Source organism: Hyperolius riggenbachi, chromosome 2 (assembly GCF_040937935.1).
Source record: "Hyperolius riggenbachi isolate aHypRig1 chromosome 2, aHypRig1.pri, whole genome shotgun sequence".
Lineage (NCBI taxonomy): Eukaryota > Metazoa > Chordata > Amphibia > Anura > Hyperoliidae > Hyperolius > Hyperolius riggenbachi.
The window spans coordinates 276,409,605-276,422,184 of record NC_090647.1 but is presented as its reverse complement, the minus strand read 5'-3'; the positions used below and the strand labels follow the sequence as shown (position 1 = coordinate 276,422,184).

Sequence of the window (12,580 nt, the reverse complement as noted above, 5' to 3'; positions counted from 1 at the left end):
TTAAACATGATTGGTTTGTGGAATATAAACAGATTTAAAGGCGTACTCCAGGCACACATATTTCCTTCGATCTGTATCAGCCCTTAGCTGCAGAGCTTGTTTTTTTATTAATAACCTTGACTTCCACATTTGGCAAATCTGTTATTTGATCAGTGTTTACTTTTAAGTGGTAAGTGGACTCCTACTTACACATCCTCTACATTTTACTTTGCTTTTAGAGTGCCCTAGGAGTAATAAAACCTCAGAAGTTCTACATTTAAATCAAACCTGAACTTAATGAAATTAAGCACTTAAAACTATTCTCTTACTGTTGCTTTTAAGGGTCCCTTCCAATTCTCTGCTCTGCCTTCATTTTTATTCAGGGTGTCTTAGAAGTTCCCTGGGGCCATGAAGAAGTGCATTTGAACTGGGAATGCACAAGTACTGAAACACCCAGTGGAAGGTAGCGCTTGTGCATGTCTTCTTTCTTTTGATCTTGAGTGTTTCCCTTTACTGGACATGCGTGGCTCAGAAATTGTGCATGCCCAATGCTTATGGGCTTGTCCATGGTCACGGTCACTTCTGGCCAACAGTATTTGACTGCTTAGGCAGCTGAATATTATAATAGTACAAAACAGGGAACAGAAGGGAACCTGTAGGCATCGAGCGGCACCAATAGCATCTTTATTAAGTACATTACCCACTTTCAGTATCCTTTAAAGATGGCTGTCAGCTACTGTGACTCTTAATGTCATCGATAGAGTGATATTTAACACTAAGAAATGGGCAATGCATACATTTACTGAACAGGAAACTATTTGCCTACTGAGTGTTGGAGGAATCCAGGGGTTTCTCTGCAAGTAAAACATGAACATGTTTAGGCACCTGTGGGTTTCAGCTCATCAACTGTGTTGCCGCCTTAGCTATTCTAAGTGTGACACGTGTTTGGCATGTTACAAAGCACAACTGGTTTGCATGCATGTAGGAATTTATAAAGGAAAAAATGCAATATATGACGAGGAGAAGCAGATGCATGCTGTCTTGGAGACATACGGAAAATAGGTTGAATTGCTTTATTGTTGAGGGAGATGCAAAGCAGCTGCATGAATTTGTAGATTAAGACAATATATATCCAAAAACAGATTTCAATTTCTCAAATTAAATTATTCCATGGATAGAGAATTTTCCTTTAGTGCAGGCTGTAAAAAAAAAAAAAAAAGACAAAAAAATACAAGTTTTACAGCAGAAATTAGCTATACAACGCTTCCTAATATCTTATGAGGCTTTATACTGAGCTTGAACTGGAAGAAGGCTGTGGGGGGGATGGAAATGCATACTGTATAGAGAGTTCAGGATCATTCTTTCAAGTTATCAATGGGTGCATCTAGTGAGAGACAGCAGGAGGTCTATTGACTGGTGTTATGAGGGAGAGGTGAAATGGAGAGGATGGGCAGATGTGATGGAAGAGGAAAGGTGATAAATAGGGATGATCGGAACCAGCAAATTCCGTTCCGCTGGAAATCACGGATTCCGTCAATGATAAATTCCGTCGCTATGAAAATTCCGCCGGATTTGTATGAAATTCCGCGGAATTCTGGATTCCGTCGGAAATATTTAAAAAATCTCGCTCTCTTCCTCCTCCTCCTCCACCTCCTCCTCCATCCATCCATCCTCTTGTATCATCCATCATCTTGTAGTAAATTGCAGTTTTTCAAAATCCAGGTTACATACCATGGCTGGTATTTGAACCTAGGCCTCAGTGTGTAGTAGGTATCTAACTTACTCCCTAGACCACCAACCACACCACATGCTAAAGCCAGCCTAGCATGTACCATTATGATCAATCCAATAGAAAAAGTAGCATGCTTAAGGATTTGTACTTTTTCAAAAGGCAGCTTACATACCTTGGCCCGGAATTGATCCCAGGTCTCAGTGTGTAGTAGGTATCTGACTTACCCCCTAGACCACCAACCACACTACATGCTAAATCCAGCCTAGCATGTACCATTATGATCAATCCAATAGAAAAAGTAGCATGCTTAAGGATTTGTACTTTTTCAAAAGGCAGCTTACATACCATGGCTGGGATTTGAACCCAGGTCTCAGTGTGTAGTAGGTATCTGACTTACCCCCTAGACCACCAACCACACTACATGCTAAAGCCAGCCTAGCATGTACCATTATGATCAATCCAATAGAAAAAGTAGCATGCTTAAGGATTTGTACTTTTTCAAAAGGCAGCTTACATACCTTGGCCTGGAATTGAACCCAGGTCTCAGTGTGTAGTAGGTATTTGACTTACCCCCTAGACCACGAACCACACTACATGCTAAATCCAGCCTAGCATGTACCATTATGATCAATCCAATAGAAAAAGTAGCATGCTTAAGGATTTGTACTTTTTCAAAAGGCAGCTTACATACCATGGCTGGGATTTGAACCCAGGTCTCAGTGTGTAGTAGGTATCTGACTTACCCCCTAGACCACCAACCACACTACATGCTAAAGCCAGCCTAGCATGTACCATTATGATCAATCCAATAGAAAAAGTAGCATGCTTAAGGATTTGTACTTTTTCAAAAGGCAGCTTACATACCTTGGCCTGGAATTGAACCCAGGTCTCAGTGTGTAGTAGGTATTTGACTTACCCCCTAGACCACCAACCACACTACATACTAAATCCAGCCTAGCATGTACCATTATGATCAATCCAGTAGAAAACGTAGCATGCTTAAGGATTTGTACTTTTTCAAAAGGCAGCTTACATACCTTGGCCCGGAATTAAACCCAGGTCTCAGTGTGTAGTAGGTATCTGACTTACCCCCTAGACCACCAACCACACTACATGCTAAAGCCAGCCTAGCATGTACCATTATGGTCAATCCAATACAAAAACTAGCATGCTTAAGGATTTGTACTTTTTCAAAAGGCAGCTTACATACCTTGGCCTGGAATTGAACCCAGGTCTCAGTGTGTAGTAGGTATCTATCTTACCCCCTAGACCACCAACCACACTACATGCTAAAGCCAGCCTAGCATGTACCATTATGATCAATCCAATAGAAAAAGTAGCATGCTTAAGGATTTGTACTTTTTCAAAAGGCAGCTTACATACCTTGGCCCGGAATTGAACCCAGGTCTCAGTGTGTAGTAGGTATCTGACTTACCCCCTAGACCACCAACCACACTACATGCTAAAGCCAGCCTAGCATGTACCATTATGATCAATCCAATAGAAAAAGTAGCATGCTTAAGGATTTGTACTTTTTCAAAAGGCAGCTTACATACCTTGGCCCGGAATTCCGCCAGATTGAAAAAGCAATTCAATTCCGACCAAATGGAACGGAATGATCAATTTCCGCCTAAACATTCCAGAAAATAAAATTCCGCGGAAAGCGGTGACCATCCCTACTAGAGAGAGAGAGAGATGAATCTACCTGGCTATCTGGGGTTCTCTTCGGACAACTGTTGAACACAAAAGGCAAGGCCATGCCTGCCTACAAATCCTTAGAGAGAGCTCAGTTTTCTCTTGGATTGATCATAATGGTACATGTTAGGCTGGCTTTAGCATGTAGTGTGGTTGGTGGTCTAGGGGGTAAGTCAGATACCTACTACACACTGAGACCTGGGTTCAATTCCCAGCCCAGCCTGGGTTCAATTCCCGGCCAAGGTATGTAAGCTGGCTTTTGAAAAAGTACAAATCCTTAAAGTGAACCTCCAGACTAAAAATTGACTCAGCAGCACTGAAAAGGCCTGGTGTTTCTTTAACTGTTTCATAGCATCAGAACTTTTTTTCTCTTATACAAGCCTCATTTTTAGCTGCACAGAAAAAACTGCCCGGGCATTTTTCTCCTAATGCTGTGAAAAGCATGATGGGACTTCTGATGTTGTTGTTCTCGTGGTGCATTTTTTTTTTTTACATTTTGAATTTGACATTTGAAGCCTAGCACGTGCAGCTGAGAGGGGTGATCAGGACACAGGACAGTTGGAACTGTGTCTCCTGCTCTCTGTCACCTCCTTTCAACCCCCATGAATCACAAACATTTGCCTGTTCTTTTAAAACGGGGTGGGTAAGAGATTATATTACCTATCTATTCTAATTAACATAATTAATGTAACTTAATGACAGTATGTTTGTTTAGGCTGAAGTTCCCCTCTAAGCACGCTACTTTTTCTATTGGATTGATCATAATGGTACATGCTAGGCTGGCTTTAGCATGTAGTGTGGTTGGTGGTCTAGGAGGTAAGTCAGATACCTACTACACACTGAGACCAGGGTTCAAATCCCAGCCATGGTATGTAAGCTGGATTTTGAAAAACTGCAATTCCCTACAAGATGATGGATGATACAAGAGGATGGATGGATGGAGGAGGAGGAGGAGGAGGAGGAGGAGGAGGAGGAGAGAGAGAGATTTTTGTGTTTTTCCGGAAAATTCCGCGGAAATAAAAAAATTTCCGCGGAATTCCGTTTGAGAGGTTTAGCAATTCCGTTCCGACTGCCGGAATCGGAATTGACCTAATTCCGTCCCGAATCATGGAATTAACAATTCCGCGGAATCCAGCAAGCATCCCTAGTGATAAATGAGGAAGAGCACAAGTATGAGTGGTTGGCCACTAACCTGACCTGTCTGAGTTGATTTAGACGCTCTTTGTCATCCTGGAAATTCTCAAGCAAATCATTCCGGCAGCACCAATGCCATTCAGCCAGGGACAACTGCTTCAGTATTGAATCTGCGCAGTAAGCCATGGTTGACAGTTGGCATAAGGACAATGGTCAGTGAAGAAGAAGAGTAGCAGAATCAAAGGCAGAAATTAATTAATTCAATGCTGTGCGCCTGCTACTTTTGTGTCAGAAAAAGATAATAAAATGAGCAATGGCGGCAGAAGACTGAAAGGGCCTGGAGATCAAGGATGTTCATATTTTTGTCTGTGTGGGAGTCTGCACCAGAGCTTGTAGTTAGACAACATGAAGGAAGAGTGAATTTGAGTCATTTGTATTCAAAGCATGGAAAAGGGAAGTTTGATGATAGGGAAATGAGTTGTGGGGAAACCAAGTTAAGTGTTTGGACATCAGGGTGAGTCCTTGCAGAAGACCATTCTGGGAGGTCAAAGAGGAGGTGACTGACAGAAACGTGGAGGAGTTGTTAATGTCAGTAGGAATATGACAGTCCCTAGAGATGACTAAAGCTAAGTGCCCATGGAAAGAATGATCATAGAAGTCTACCAATGAACAAATGCTCCACAATCTATCTTTCAAGATGTTAAATTACTTGATGCAAAGTTCCATTGACTTTAGCGGAAACATCGTTGGCATTTAACGATTGTTTCTGATGTGATCTGTCATGATGGTCTTTCAAAATGAATGATTGCCGCCCTACATTGGACCTCTTTTGCCACTTTTTTATGTAACGATTGTTTCATGATGTCGGCTGGAACAAATGCTCGTCAGTCAAAATGACAGATGAAAACTTGCTATGTGTATAGACCTTAAGGGGATGTCAGTGGATAGGAAAAGGGGTACAGAGGAAGACAAATTGTCCAGAAAAAAGGGTGGCTGGACCAGGAAGTCTGTAAATTATGGAAAATTTAAAGTAGAAGAAGGAATAGACATTGAATCAGTGAACTTCAAAAGACGAAAAGCAGAAATCAGGCACAGAAAAGAGTGGGCTGAATGAGCACTGTTCTGAAAAAAGCTATGTTTCGTAACGTGTCTGAGTATGGGCTGGTCACAGTGCAGTAGATGAGACGGTGTCTGCGAGTAGCAATCATGTTTTTGTGAGGCCAAGAAAACAGGAAATATGAAATAAAGAGACAATGGATATGTTCATGTTTATTACTTACAGAATGAGTATTCTATCAGGAGCCACTAATGGGAGCAGGTGGAATGGAGACACGTGCTCTATTATTAAGGTTGTGAGATACATGAATGTGTGAGGACCCTGGACAAGGGCTAAGTGAAATAGCAGCAACAGCAGAAAGCGAGGAGAAAAGAAAGTGAGTGTAGATGGGAATGCAGTTTCATTGTAGCCTGGGTAACTTTGAAGGTGCACAGGAGAAAGAGCAACTTAGAAAGACGGAACTTGTGAAAGACTAGAGGCCTGAGGCACAAAATATCGGTAAAATTGCCATGTGCAAACAGTGCATAGTAAAGTGCACATTACCCTATTAGCGCAATGTACATTACTGGGGTAAGGCACACGTTGCTATGGTAACACGTGGTACACTGGGAAAGGTCAGGCGAAAGATGGTTGTGCCTACATTAAGAGGATGCATATTGCTAAATGTATTACTGTAAAGAGAAATGTGAACATAGTGGATGTGTGCAAACTACGATAATATTCAAGTACTTCATAAACAGGAGAAAAATACATACAGAAAATAAAACTAATTTCTGCAGAGAAAACAAGTAGTGCCAAAGGCCCTTTGCACCTTTACAGCAGTGCATAAAAATGACTGCTAAATAAAAAATTATATTTCTCAAAAATAAATGTGGAAAATGCTTCTTTAGGAGCGCAGTACTTCTACTATTGCAAAACAGTTCTTGCAACCTGTACTTGTGACTAAAAATGTCCTTTGACTCCAACTGGACAAAAAATATCCAAAATGATTTATGAACTGAGGGTCAAAATAGCAGCTTATCAGACTGAATACTTTTGTCATAAATTTTACATTGGAAAAAAGAAAGATTTATAAAGTAGATGAAAGAAATCCCCCGGCTATTTGCGCTAAAGTGTTTCATAAGACCGCCTCAAGATTTAAAGGTGAAAGGGATATACAAATTGAATAGGAGAACTTGAAGAGGAGATTTTGACAAGATAGTCCTTCAAAAAGAATGCAACTGTATGTTTATATATTTATATGTTTGTGATATGCTGGCGCCAAAGGGATGGAGATCACACTGGATGCATTTTTGCAGTTTAGACTGGTGTTCTTGCTACATTCTTTGATGTAAGTTACGCTAATCTTTATTTTTACTTGTAGTTTTTCCTATTTAATTGCTTTTTTTGTTTGCTTGGTTATTGGTCCTGAGGTGCTTTTCAGTACCTCCCGCAGTTCTGTGGCAATATATTTACTTGTAAAGAGTTTTTCCAATCATTATCGCTAAATGTAAAAATGCAAAAAAAACAGAAAAACAGAACTGGGGATATTTGAAGAATAATCGTATATGTTCAGCATTGGGAATGAATTGTATTAGTAGATGATGTAGGTGAACCTAGAAGCTCAATGGTGAACACAACAGAGCAGGTGCTAAACACAATGGAGATTCAGCACTGTTTGAAGAGGTGAATTGTTTAGCTATAAGTGACACTTAATGGAAGAGTACTACAGCTTCCTGTGGCTATTAACATTAATTGGAGCATCTGCACATACCTAAATTAGATAAACATTTCTAGCCTGGTATAGAGCTTATTTGCCAGAAGAGTCACAGCTAGACTTATATGCTTGTATAGTTCAACATGTTTAGTATCAATTTATAATAAGATAGTGATACAACACATTTGAACTGATATACGTAATTATTGTACATCCAACTTAACCAATAGTATTAGTATCTCACAAAAGCTAACACAATACTACATATACAGATGTAGTGATATGACTAAAACACAGACTGTTAAAGAGCCCTACCCTATTCATCTTATATTTATCACTGTAAAGGGCACATGGACTGAGAGTCATACGGAGGCTGCCATATTTATTTCCTTTTAAACAATATTAGTTGCCTAGCAGTACTGTTGATCACTTTGAAGTATTGTGAGAATCACACACCTGAAATATACATTTGGCTAATCCAGTCAGACCTCAGTGAGGGCTAGTTCACACTCGGCGCACGCAGCGCTGCTAGCCCGCGATCGGCTCAAGATTGCGATTTTAGCAAGTCTCAAGATTCTTGCGCGCTTGTGATTCCCATTCAATAGAACGGGAATCACAACGCAATCGCCCCCAAACCGCTGCATGCAGCGCGTTTGCGATTAATCAAAATCGCAACCGCTGCAGTGTGAATGTATCCATAGGGATACATTGTAGCATCGCTTTGCTGATCGCCGGTGATCAGCAAAGCGCTGAAGAATCGCCCGAGTGTGAACCAGCCCTCAGAGCACCTGATTTGCATGCTTGTTCAGGGGCTGTGTCTAAGTATGAGATATATAATCAGCACAACAGCCAGGAAATCTGCATGGTTCAAAAAGAAAGAAATATATCAGCTTCCATATTACTCTCACTTCAGGTGTCCTTTAACAAATCTTTGGGCTTGAATAAAAGACTGTAACTTTATATGAGATCTTGGAATCGTGAGGAATTTGTAAAATAGCTGTTTGATAATGCTTATATACCACAGATTACATTTCTATCATGCCGTTTTTATGTTTAATTCTATAAACAATCAGGTGTGTGGTAAACAATACCATAATCTATAATGATTGGCTGCTTGATGCTTCACAGTATGAGGCCGATGTGAACAATGTAGTCATCTGAAACACTATGCGGTCTGCCAGGAAAAACTCCTAAGAAAATGAGGCCTTTTTCATCACAGCTATACACCATTAAGCACACAATTAAATGTGAGAAAAAAAATGGAAATCTGACCCCTACAGAACAACTAGGCTTATGTCTATTGTTTCCTTGTTCCCCGATATATGAAATACAAAAAGAGCAATATCCTTTCTTAACAGATTGATCCAAAAGACGTCAGGCCTGAAAGCAAGCACTATCTGTAACAACACAAGTTGCCTTTATGCCATCCAGGTAATTACAGGCTCAGGTCAAGGATTCTAGACCATATTGATTTCACTGCTGTCCCAACAAAGGCCCTCAAGCACTGGCTGGATCTGCTCATGCAAGGACAGCCTTAAAGGTCCTATGACGCCAAGAGTCCTCAGGCTCTATCATTGGCAGTAATAAGACACTGATGACCACTGAGCCTTGTCATTTGTTGCCTGCAGCAATTAGAACAGATTGGGTATTCATACTGTGGATGACTTCATCTGCCCACTCTGTTCAGGCATCCTGACCACCTGAATGCATAGTCACAGCGGCAGAGAGCACAAGCACACAAACATACATGCACACACTGCTTGTAGTACAATGTCACATGACAGCAAGCACAACAATAAATGATGATGAGATAATCCACTCCTCTCTGCTTCTTATTTTGCACGTCATCATTACTTCAACAAGATGGAAATAAAGAAAGCTACATAAATATTTGAGCTGACATGCAATCCACCGCTAATAATTGTAATTTCATTGGTGGGGTGAATTGCTTATTATTTACATAAAGTATTTGTTACTTTGTAATTGGCAAGTTCTTCAAAGACAGTGTGGTTACCCTACATGGTAGTGTCTCCATTCTATTTGCTTCTCATAAAGTGCTACACATTAAAGTGATTACAGTGATCCAAGTCGTAGTGTGAAGCAGGTCAGTCTGTGAGCTGTACAGTGACGAAAAAAACCATTCTGCAGCATACATTTAGTGCAGCTGCCACACAAAAGCTTATCTAGTGCTCTAATAGATCAAAGGAAAAATTGCTTACTGCAGGAGAGCGGAGTCATGTATGGCTCCATGACTCCATAATCACATGATAAGCATCCAGGAGATAGTACTTTAAGGGCCATTTTGTTTTTGTTCTTTTTATGAAAAGTTCCATGCATAGAACTTATAATAGCGTGGCGAATCCAGTGAAGAAGAAGGCATATTTTGAGGGTAATTCTTCTGTCATGTTGGATAGACAGTTGGTGAATACAGCTACAAGTGTACATCTTGGTTACTGGCTATAGGCCCTTACAAAAGAGATAAGCAGACAATGCACACTAAAGGTCAAATGAAACTTGCTATGTGGAACATAAAAATAGTCTACTTTTACCTCCTCCTCACCTTCTTAATGTGGATTTGTCAGCCATAAACTCAAATTCCATTTACCCACTGCTCTGTGTTTATAATGCAGTCTACAACTAATACAATCAGAAATGTTTCTGCTGTGATAAATCTTGTCTCAGTCAGCCTGGCTCTATTTGGTACATTGCCATCAAGAGGAAAGCTCGTTATCTCCCCTCCCACATTCCTGCTTCTCACTTATTGGCTGAGGGCAGCTCCGTGCAAAGCTGCTGAAATATGATCTATGATGTGCACACATGTTTACAAAGCAATCTAGATATGACAGTGCACTTTCTAGGATAAAAAAAGAGTAAGGGAGAAAATGACATCAGGGTTGGCTTCAGTCAGAGGTAGTAAAAATGGGAAATGCCTGACACAGTTTTCTCTTTATTTACTACTGTATATAAAATTCATTCAAATTAAATGTGGGCAGTACAATACATATATTATGTAAGTAGAACAAGTATTTATCTACTTATATATGTGTTTTTTCCCTATGGCTGTCCCTGCTACTTTAAAATGTCTTTTGTCAACATAAATAATGTTGTGTGTTACATATGCAACAGCCTACAAGCTATAGGTATACTTTATATTTGAATATCAGCGAGCTGAACCAAAATATTTGTAGATGAGTTATCTATTAATCGTGTTACTTTTAAATATGATAAATCAGTTTCCACTGACTGATCATATGTTCAGCCTTAAGGCCCATAACCATTACCTGATTTTCACTGAGATTTTTTTGACGAACAATGATATTTTACAGATAACCGATCGTTTTTGCGATCTTGCAACATGGGTGCACGTGTATGATCACAGGAATAACGACCATCACAATGGATCGGATCTTTTAGATCCCCAACGAAACCTGCGCAAAGCACCACGATTGCTTGACTTGCTGTTCACACCCAATGTGTGCCGTTGCGTGATGTCGCGTGTTCCCGCGGGTAGGAAGACGGATCGGGAAACTTCATTCTTCGGGAAAGTTTTGCTGTGAGGTTCCATGATCCATCTTCAGGTGAGTATTGAGCTTAAGGACTACAGCAGACAGCAGGTTTCCCTGGCAGCAGAGTCAGCTGCCAACACAGTATTAACAAGCAATTTGTAAGTGGTGCAAAACTCATACATAAAACGATCTGTGCTATAAGAATGCACGGGATCTAGAAATGAAATGCCATTTATATGCTAATGTGGCTTCAAACATGAATAGGTCGATGAGTAAAGTGTTAATTATGAAGATACCAATATCGCTCTGGTAAAAAAAACACTAATAAAGAAATAAAACACTAAGGAGAAATTTCTTCTCTTAGCAAAGAAACAGAATTTTATTTTACTTCTAACGTGATACATGTAAATAATGTGCTACCTGGTTTAAATTAGTCACACCACCAGCAATAGAGTCTTGCTTTCCCGAGGTTTACTTGTTATGGCTAGAGACTAAGCAGGTTATTACAACCACATGCTGGGCCACACAAACATATTCATTTATGTGGCACAAGCCAAACTGAATGAGAATCTAAGAGCTGCAGAAGTCCCAATTATTACAATATTTCATTTCCACAAATATAAGAGTGCCCATTTACCCCAAAGCATATAACGCACACCCACTATGCTTCCTCCTGAGGAAATAGTGTTCACATACTGTATAAGTGAAAATCGCTTGTAAACATCAGCTAAGGATTATGGAAAAAAAAACTTGGTTTTTACTTCATAAATGGCTACTGCAGTATTAGTTATACTATCCTATAACATTTAATCTAGGTGAAGCTTAGAACAATTATATTATTTGGATCCATAGATGTTTTTTAAGCTGTACAAAGCAAGCAGCAGCTCCAAGGTAGTGGGAGCCTGGAGGATGAATGTGACAGCAGGCAGTGCCAGTAACAGTTCATTTTAACTTCCAAGCTCCAAATGTCACAGGAAGGAAAACCATAATCCAAAAGTTGCTCTTTCACACAGTTTAATGTGAACAACAGTGAAGTTAAAAAGCTACACAGACGCTTCTACATGTTGATTACTCACAAAATGTGTTGGTAGCTCTGAAACTTTTTGGGCCTGATTAACATTTTCCACAGCAAAAGAACTTACGTGATCCAGTAAACTGTATCTGGATTACATATAAAAAAAAAATCTTCTATTAGAGGGCAAAAGCTGGCAACCTTCTGCTTTGAACCATAACAAAATTACAAAACAGTATTAACCTCCTTAGTGGTAATCCCAAGTCAGGCTCGGGACAGAAATCCACAGCTCAGAGCAGTTATCTCGTGCCTGGGTGAATTACATGCAGGAGCTGCTGCAGATCTCTCTGTGGTGTGTTGTTTTGGTTTTATTTTCTTGTTTTTAGGGTCCAGAAGCTAGTGAAAAAAAATTGCATGGCTTTTAGACTCTAAATCTGAAAATAATTATAAAGCCAGGGAGGTTAAGGGCTAAAAGATACCAGTATACTTTCCTCATGGTTCTTGGTCACCATGAGCTATCGAGGTATTCTGTAGTACTGGTCCAAGCATTATCCCATATGCCATATCAATGAATTCCATGCACTAATGAGGACCAGAAAGTCAGAAACTGGCTGTATTCATGTTGGATTGCTGTGGTTCTGAAAAATGTATAAGCTATTGGCTCACTATACACCAGCAGTTCTGGATGTGTGCCTGACTTCAGGGACATAAAGAGCTGATTTGCATATTCAGGAGTGATGCACAATGGCAAACCGCAGCTGCTCACTCA

The 12,580-nt window shown here is 40.1% G+C and overlaps 1 protein-coding gene across 13 annotated transcripts in view; it reads right to left on the bottom strand.

Annotated features, from left to right (window-relative positions):
* Nucleotides 1-12,580, bottom strand: part of BCAS3 (BCAS3 microtubule associated cell migration factor) — a 1,423,373-nt gene that overhangs the window by 704,366 nt on the left and 706,427 nt on the right. The window contains exon 24 of one of the 13 annotated variants that reach the window (XM_068268733.1): nucleotides 1,099-1,178. The exons of the other annotated variants lie outside the window; for them this stretch is intronic. Within the exon in view, the coding sequence (XP_068124834.1) occupies nucleotides 1,138-1,178 (41 nt within the window). The 3' untranslated portion in view covers nucleotides 1,099-1,137. Of the gene's footprint in view, nucleotides 1-1,098; nucleotides 1,179-12,580 lie in introns of those variants that run through there. 13 annotated transcript variants of the gene reach the window in all.